Here is a 9,590-nt window from a genome sequence, read left to right as displayed (position 1 = left end):
TAATTAGAAGAATTGAGTAGCATCTAGCAGAACGGAGTTGGCAGAAATGAAATATAATATTAAGAAGTATATTTATTTGGTGTATTATAATTATTCCATAGAAATTGGTTTTTGGTTCAGTTAAAATGAACCTTTATGTCTCCATGGTTACAGTTGCCCATGTTTGAGAAAAGGGCTCTAGATAGAAAGTGTTTTACATTTTTAATAGTATTCGCTATATGTAATCTGTGACCAATAGTTTTAGAGACTAAATTACAAAATTCGTTCACTTCAACACGACACGTGGAAAACCAGGAGTGAACCCTGACTCTTAAACCCTCTGACCACCAACCTCTTGCTTACTTCAGCACTTCCGTTGAATATAGACATATATGTAGACATATATATTTAAATATATATAGACATATACTGTATATAGACAGCAGACAAATCAAACACCAACAGTAAAGCTTTTGCTGCTTTCTTATCGCGTCAGCCACAGGTATCGAGATAGTTGGTGGAGTTGAAAGGCCTTTCAAAAGCTTTGGTTTTCTGAACTAATTTAAGCTCTGGTGTGGGTCTCCCTCTGGTGTTGTTATCTCCAGGTTTTTATTAAAAGTGTTCCTAGAAAATGGCATAGATAACAATTCAGAAACAGGGTGGTATTTTGTTGGTTGCAATCTGAGTCCTGACCGCTAGATGGAGCCAACTCCTACACACCGCACCTTTAAACAAACAACATGGATGGATTTAAGGTGTTCTGAGCTCAGTGGAGTCAAGACCTTGGATTCGACTCGTCCCGAGTTTGTCCTTGTTGGGACAGAAGGACATTATGTTGCTCCTTTAAGATGGGTCCACTCTTCTGGAACAGGGAAGTGCAGCCATGGAGGAGTTTTCGACCAAACGAGAAACACAGAGCCGACGGGTGGGATCAATAAAGACGGGCCGACGGCCGAACACGGACACGCGCACCACGCGGCTGCACGGCTTGCTACCGCCGCGACCATCGAGCTGCTAGACGACATCCGTGGGGCGGCCGGGAACACAGACTTCCTCCGGTACGCAGACTGTTCACTATTGGTTTGTTTGGCATCAGACCAGTCACCCTCTACTCGCCCTTAAGGCCCTATCCAGGGGCTAGCCCCCACCACACCCCTCCTAGAACACACTCTAGTCAGAATGGATAAAGTAGAGATATGATAGATATATTTACAAACATTTACAGATTTTGGCATCATCTTGGCAAAAGCTCAAATGTTATTGCAATCCGATATCTTTTATTTGGGTATTCCTGTCATGTGATGTGGTGACCGTTTTGGCCGCCTGGTCTAGAAGGAACCTCACAGTGAATGCTCCTTTCTTCATGTCTCCTCTCCGCTCAGCATGCTGGGCATTTCCAAGGGGTCCAGCAGAGCTCTGTGTTTTGTGATCGACTCCACAGGAAGTATGGGCGACGACATCGCTGCTGTGAAGAGCGTCACCGCAGCGCTCGTCGACGGCAGAGTGGGAACGCCTGACGAACCATCGCTCTACCTCCTTGTTCTCTTCAGTGATCCAGGTAGGAGAGGGTCCAGGTAGGAGGTGGTCCAGGTAGGAGGGGATCCAGGTAGGAGAGGGTCCAGGTAGGAGGTGGTCCAGGTAGGAGAGGGTCCAGGTAGGAGAGGGTCCAGGTAGGAGGTGGTCCAGGTAGGAGAGGGTCCAGGTAGGAGGTGGTCCAGGTAGGAGGTGGTCCAGGTAGGAGAGGATCCAGGTAGGAGAGGGTCCAGGTAGGAGGTGGTCCAGGTAGGAGGGGATCCAGGTAGGAGAGGGTCCAGGTAGGAGGTGGTCCAGGTAGGAGAGGATCCAGGTAGGAGAGGGTCCAGGTAGGAGGTGGTCCAGGTAGGAGAGGATCCAGGTAGGAGAGGGTCCAGGTAGGAGGTGGTCCAGGTAGGAGAGGATCCAGGTAGGAGAGGGTCCAGGTAGGAGAGGGTCCAGGTAGGAGGTGGTCCAGGTAGGAGGTGGTCCAGGTAGGAGAGGATCCAGGTAGGAGAGGGTCCAGGTAGGAGGTGGTCCAGGTAGGAGAGGGTCCAGGTAGGAGAGGGTCCGGGTAGGAGAGGGTCCAGGTAGGAGAGGATCCAGGTAGGAGAGGGTCCAGGTAGGAGAGGGTCCAGGTAGGAGGTGGTCCAGGTAGGAGGTGGTCCAGGTAGGAGAGGATCCAGGTAGGAGAGGGTCCAGGTAGGAGGTGGTCCAGGTAGGAGAGGGTCCAGGTAGGAGAGGGTCCAGGTAGGAGGTGGTCCAGGTAGGAGAGGATCCAGGTAGGAGAGGGTCCGGGTAGGAGGTGGTCCAGGTAGGAGAGGGTCCAGGTAGGAGAGGATCCAGGTAGGAGAGGGTCCAGGTAGGAGAGGATCCAGGTAGGAGAGGGTCCAGGTAGGAGGGGATCCAGGTAGGAGAGGGTCCAGGTAGGAGGTGGTCCAGGTAGGAGAGGATCCAGGTAGGAGAGGGTCCAGGTAGGAGGTGGTCCAGGTAGGAGGGGATCCAGGTAGGAGAGGGTCCAGGTAGGAGGTGGTCCAGGTAGGAGAGGGTCCAGGTAGGAGAGGGTCCAGGTAGGAGAGGGTCCAGGTAGGAGGTGGTCCAGGTAGGAGGGGATCCAGGTAGGAGAGGGTCCGGGTAGGAGAGGGTCCAGGTAGGAGAGGGTCCAGGTAGGAGGTGGTCCAGGTAGGAGAGGGTCCAGGTAGGAGGTGGTCCAGGTAGGAGAGGGTCCGGGTAGGAGAGGGTCCAGGTAGGAGGTGGTCCAGGTAGGAGAGGGTCCAGGTAGGAGAGGGTCCGGGTAGGAGAGGGTCCAGGTAGGAGAGGGTCCAGGTAGGAGAGGGTCCAGGTAGGAGAGGGTCCAGGTAGGAGAGGGTCCAGGTAGGAGGTGGTCCAGGTAGGAGAGGGTCCAGGTAGGAGAGGGTCCGGGTAGGAGAGGGTCCGGGTAGGAGGTGGTCCAGGTAGGAGAGGGTCCAGGTAGGAGAGGGTCCAGGTAGGAGAGGGTCCAGGTAGGAGAGGGTCCAGGTAGGAGAGGGTCCAGGTAGGAGAGGGTCCAGGTAGGAGAGGGTCCAGGTAGGAGAGGGTCCAGGTAGGAGAGGGTCCAGGTAGGAGAGGGTCCAGGTAGGAGGTAGGAGGCTGTGGTCATTGTTCTGTGCCGTACCCCACATGTCTTTGCGTTCATCTGCACCACTTGGAAGCGGGTGTTTAAAACATAGAGGAGCACACAATCACATCAGTTCCTCTTAGTCTACTGGAGCACCCCTTCATCCTCATGGGAGAGAGAAAGAACTCGTGGATTGATCGATTGCTTGGTTGACTTGGTTGGTTATTGATTAATTGATTACAGATACATAGTTTCATTGAACTGAGAAAAAAATGGCAATCCACTCAACGAACACAGAATCATTTACAAGCAGTTATTTAGTCTGGTTTGTTTCCATCTGACCTGTGGACAGACTTCGGTCCCCTGATGACGACCACAGACCCCAACATCTTCAAGGCCTGGCTGAGCAACCTGACGGCGGCCGGCGGAGGAGACTACCCTGAGCTGGCCCTGTCCGGGCTGCAGGTGCGCCGGGTCTGGGTGTTCTTCCAGAGGGACTCAGATCAGGTTTCTGTTGTTCTCATTGTTGCTGGTGAATTAAGAAGCTGGACTTCACTCCCAGCTCTGCTTTCCTTTGTAGCTGGCCTTGACGGGTGCGCCCTCTGGTTCAGAGGTTTTCCTTTTCACTGATGGAATTGCAAAAGACCTTCACCTCACAGACACAGTGCTGGCACTGATGGAGCGGACCAAGACAGTGGTAGGTTGCGTCCAATACTGGTCTTATTGTACTTAAATACATTTGACTCTTCTCATCGAACTGCCGTTGGTTTTTTAGGTGAACTTTATGCTCACCGGTCCGTTCCAGTTCTCGTTCCGTTGCCGTCAGGAAGTGAGCGGGCAGAGCCAGGACGGTCCGACCGGTCAAATGTCTTCTGCTGAAGCCCAACTCTTCACGGATCTGGCCCACGCTTCAGGAGGTCAGGCCATCCATGTGAAGAAGAGCCAGCTCTCCGAGGCCATGGCCCTCGTCACAGAGACCTCCGCAGCCTCTCTGGTAACCCCATCAACCAAGTGGATCAGCTTCAAATGCTAGCTTAGCTTAAACATAAAACAACGTCTTCTGTTGTGTTCTCTTACTCTCAGGTGACCCTTCTTCAGGCTGTCAGGAGCCCAGGGAGAGATGAGACTTTCTCCTTCTCTGTGGACGAGTCTGTGGGAAACCTCACTGCTTACATCACTGGGAGAGTCCTTAACTTTACTCTCACCAGCCCTTCAGGTAACTCAATCACTAGGAGTGACCTTAACTTTACCCTCACCAGACCCTAAGGTAACTATCACTGGGAGAGACCTTAACTTTACCTTCACCAGACCCTAAGGTAACTATCACTAGGAGAGACCTTAACTTTACCCTCACCAGACCCTAAGGTAACTATCACTGGGAGAGACCTTAACTTTACCCTCACCAGACCCTAAGTTATCTCTATCACTGGGAGAGACCTTAACTTTACCCTCACCAGACCCTAAGGTATCTCTATCACTGGGAGAGACCTTAACTTTACCTTCACCAGACCCTAAGGTATCTCTATCACTGGGAGAGACCTTAACTTTACCCTCACCAGACCCTAAGGTAACTCTATCACTGGGAGAGACCTTAACTTTACCCTCACCAGACCCTAAGGTAACTATCACTGGGAGAGACCTTAACTTTACCCTCACCAGACCCTAAGGTAACTATCACTGGGAGAGACCTTAACTTTACCCTCACCAGACCCTAAGGTAACTATCACTGGGAGAGACCTTAACTTTACCCTCACCAGACCCTAAGGTATCTCTATCACTGGGAGAGACCTTAACTTTACCCTCACCAGACCCTAAGGTATCTCTATCACTGGGAGAGACCTTAACTTTACCCTCACCAGACCCTAAGGTATCTCTATCACTGGGAGAGACCTTAACTTTACCTTCACCACCTTGTTGTCTCGTCCCACTGCACAACGGTGGAACTGGGTAAGTGTAAAGACTGGGCTATATTGGATAAGTGTGAAGGGCAAGTCTAAAGACTGGGCTATATTGGATAAGTGTGAAGGGCAAGTGTAAAGTCTGTACTGAATTGGATAAGTGTAAAGGGTAAGCGTAAAGTCTGGGCTATATTACATTTTCTTAGGAGGTAACTATAGCCTTTATAAAGATGCCCTACAATCAGGGACGCTGGAAGTAATTCACAGTTGGGGGGGCTGAGAGGGGGGGGGGGGGGGGGGGGGGGGTCGCATTTGTAGGAATGTTCCTGTAGTCCTGTAGTCGCATTTGTAGGAATGTTTTTCAGCTACCCATCATTTTGCCGTTGATCCACAACTTGCATACCTTGAACACAATGTCGACATTGTTCAATCCATGAGCAATTATTAGTCTGCACCTGGATTGAACTTTGGTTATCTTTCAGTTGAATTGATCTGTGATTATCTGTCAGTTGAATTGATCTGTGATATCTCTCACCTGAATTGATCTGTGATTATTTGTCACTTGAATCTGTTTCAACAGGTGTTTCACAAACTCTGGACAGCCCTTATAACTCTTTAGCCACAGAGACGGTTGTGGGTAATTTCAGAACTTTGCAGATGATTCCATCAGTCGGAGTTTGGGAGATAATGCTTCTTTCAGCTGACTCTTACTCTCTGAAGATTGTAGGTAAGACAAGCCGGCTTTTACATTGCTATCTATTTGTTTTGTAAATCGCATACATGTTTTCAGGTTTTATAATGGATTGAATTTATATAGCGCTTTTCTAGACACTCAAAGACGCTTTTTACAGGGAAGGGGGTACCTCACTAAACACCACCAGTTTATAAATTGTGCATACATATAAATACATATCTATCTATATAGATATAAAATGAATGTTCATGAATGTAATGAATCCAAAGTGTCCATCATGAACCTTAACCCTTTGAGTGTCCCGACCTTCAGCTCACATTTCTTGACCTCCAGTCTCCGGTCTGATTCCCAGGTCGGAGTGGAATCGATGTCCTCTTTGACTTTGTGCAGTTCTTCCAGGGAGCTGCTGAAGGCTTTGATGTTGTAGAAAACCGTCCCGCAGCTGGTAAACCTTGAGGACATAAATATGCTGATGTATATCCTATACATCTAATATCATACACAGCATATATCCTATACAGGTGTTATCGTATATATACAGTATATATAATATACAGTGTGTTGTTATCGTGTATATATATATACAGTGTATATCACGTACAGTATATATCATATATATATACACAGTTTATATCATATACAGTAAGTTGTTATTGTATAGATACAGTATATATCATATACAGTATGGTTTTATTGTATATATATACAGTGTTTATAGTGTTATCGTATATATATATACAGTATATATCATATAGACTATATATCTATATAGACTATATATATCATAGTATATATCATATAGACTATATATATATATATATATATATATATATATCATGTACGGTATGGTGTTATCGTATATATACAGTATGTAGAATTACAGTATGTTGTTTCTGTATATATACACAGTATATATCATATACAGTGTGGTTTTATCGTATATATATATACAGTATATATCATATACAGTATGATATTATCGTATATAGACAGTATGTATCATATACAGTATGATATTATCGTATATAAACAGAATGTATCATATACAGTATGATATTATCGTATATATACAGTATATATCATATACAGTATGATATTATCGTATATATGCAGTATGTATCATATACAGTATGATATTATCGTATATATACAGTATATATCATATACAGTATGATATTATCGTATATATACAGTATGTATCATATACAGTATGATATTATCGTATATATGCAGTATATATCATATACAGTATGATATTATCGTATATATACAGTATGTATCATATACAGTATGACATTATCGTGTATATATACAGTATATATCATATACAGTATGATATTATCGTATATATACAGTATGTATCATATACAGTATGACATTATCGTGTATATATACAGTATATATCATATACAGTATGATATTATCGTGTATATATACAGTATATATCATATACAGCATGATATTATCGTATATATACAGTATATATCATATACAGTATTGGTTCCTTCAGGAGGGAGCCTGACACTGCTGCTGACGCTGACCTCTGACCCCGGCTGGCTGACCCCTGACCCCGGCTCGCTGACCCCTGACCCCGGCTGGCTGAGCTCCGTCAGGCTGGTGGATGCCGCCGGCTGGGGGGGGGTGAACGGGACCCTGGAGGCTCTGGGGGGAGGAGACTTCCTGGCCCGCTTTGACTCCGCCCCCTCAGGGGGCTTTGTGGTGCTGGTGACGGGGCGGGCTGGGGGAACGGGGGGGCCGACCACCGCCTTCCAACGCCAGCTGGGGGGCCGCTTCAGAGCCTCGGGCGTTGCTATAACGGTGAGGGGGCGGGGCTATGACGGTGAAGGGGCGGGGCTATAACGGCGAGGGGGCGTGGCTATAACGGTGAGGGGGTGTGGTTGACTAGAGGGTTGACTTGTATCTGGAAGGTTGCTAGAGTTATAGTAGACATGTCCTTGAGCAAGGCATCTCGGGTGTATGAATGGGTGAATGTGTTTATGAATGGGTGAATGTGTTTATGAATGGGTGAATGTGTTTATGAATGGGTGAATGTGTTTATGAATGGGTGAATGTGTTTATGAATGGGTGAATGTGTTTATGAATGGGTGAATGTGTTTATGAATGGGTGAATGTGAAGTGCTTTGAGTGGCCGCTGGTTAGATGAAGATAAGAGAGGTACATGAGGTGCCCCCCCCTCCCCCCAGACCTCGGTGGGCGGCGGCCTGGAGCCCGGGGGGACCCTCTCCGTCCCCTTCAGGGTGGAGTCCAGCGGGGCAGGGGGTCACTTCACCATCCAGGCCTCCAACGACCGGGGCTTCGCCTCCGCCTTCCCCAGCCTGCTGCCCCGGGACGGGACGGGCTCTGCCCGCGGCACCGGGACCCTCAGGGCGCCCCCCGGAACCCCCAGCGGGACGGCGGTCACCCTGACCCTCCGGGCCCGCGCCCCGGGGGGCAACGACACCAACCACCTGGTTCTGAGGTTTCCTGTCGTTACCAAGGTTACTAACCATTGATCAACTTGGTTTGATGGTCAAGATAGGAAGGATGATTCACATATATATATATATATATATATATATATATATATATATATATATATATATATATATAGATATATAGATATATAATAGTGATTGATATAATCAATAACACCCTCAAAGTTGGAGGGCTAAACCAAAGGTCATTCCAGACGACTGAACCAGAAGTCCTCCATGGACCGCCCGGCTCAGAGGAGCCCCCCAGGTGAACGCTGTCCCCCCCCCCCCCGCCCCCTCCCCAGGTGACGGACCACAGCCGTCCGGTGTGTCAGGTGACCAGCCTCAGGGCGGACTGCCCCTCCCAGTGCTCCCAGTCCACCTGGGAGATGACGGCCAACCTGACGGACGGCGACAGCCTGGGCCAGCCGCTGCTGTCCCTCCAGCGGGGAAACGGCACGCTGACCTCCAGCCAGGGCCCCGGGGGGGCCGTCACCCTGGTCTCCTACACTGCCTCCTGCTGCTCCCCCCACCTGGAGCTGGTGGCCACCGACGAGGCGGGCAACGTGGGGACCTGCTTCAGCAGCCGCAGGACCGCCGGGACCCCCACCCAGGGGACCCCCACCGCCGGGGGCCCCACCCCGGAGACCCCCACCCCGGAGACCCCCACCCCGGGGACCCCCGCCCTGCTAACCCCCACCGCCGGGACCCCCACCGCCGGGACCCCCACCGCCTGGACCTCCAGCGATACGACCACCGCTGGCGCGACGGCGACCTCTGGAGCAGCGGCGGCGGCCAGAAGGCCCCGTCCTTATTACCTCTGGCAGGCGGCCATGATGGTTTGGATGGCGCTGGCTCAGCGTTGACCACTTGTTCCGCCGGTTCTGCCTGCTGGGATAGAACCATGTGTGTGTGAAGTGTAAGGGTGGGATCGATTTAATGGTTTTGTATGTCCACTGACCATGGGATTGTCCGTTTGTGGACAGTCTTTGATAAAACAGTCTTTGATAAAACAGATGATTTGGGGTACTGGTCTGCTTGTTTTTCTTCACATTCCAATGAAAATCGTTGTTGTTGTGTTCCTGACGACTGCGCTCAGATCAGCCGACAGTGGGCGGAGCTCTGGGCCGATCAGCGTATCTGCAGGTTTCCAAGATTAAATTGAAATACTCGCTAATAAAAAGGTATTCAATACCTTTTTATTAGCCTACCATTTAGAGTACAGTTTAAATGGGATTACAAGCCGTTTAAAGACTTGTGTCCACCCATATGTCTTCTCTTCCGATACTACCAGTGAACTGTACCAACTGGTAGGCTTATCTGTCCATCATACAGTGTCCGGGGGCTTGTAATGACTTGACACTCCCGAGTCCTGATAGCATATGTTGGGGAAATAGGGACCCAACACCTTTTTACCTGTAATTGTTTAATGTGTA

General features: G+C 49.1%; 1 protein-coding gene across 1 annotated transcript; it reads left to right on the top strand.

Annotated features, from left to right (window-relative positions):
• Positions 1–723: 723 nt before the first annotated feature.
• On the top strand, positions 724–9,183 carry LOC132461124 (hemicentin-2-like). Its single transcript, XM_060056169.1, has 11 exons — positions 724–1,037; positions 1,362–1,537; positions 3,441–3,553; positions 3,669–3,785; positions 3,864–4,082; positions 4,172–4,304; positions 5,567–5,713; positions 6,033–6,125; positions 7,191–7,520; positions 7,865–8,178; positions 8,460–9,183. Exons 1-11 carry the CDS (start codon positions 724–726, stop codon positions 9,018–9,020), a joined length of 2,517 nt encoding a protein of 838 aa, XP_059912152.1. The 3' UTR covers positions 9,021–9,183.
• The last annotated feature ends 407 nt before the right edge of the window (positions 9,184–9,590 follow it).

Source organism: Gadus macrocephalus, chromosome 7 (assembly GCF_031168955.1).
Source record: "Gadus macrocephalus chromosome 7, ASM3116895v1".
Classification (NCBI taxonomy): domain Eukaryota; kingdom Metazoa; phylum Chordata; class Actinopteri; order Gadiformes; family Gadidae; genus Gadus; species Gadus macrocephalus.
Note: the sequence above shows the minus strand (reverse complement) of the source record. Positions and strands in the feature narration are given on the sequence as shown.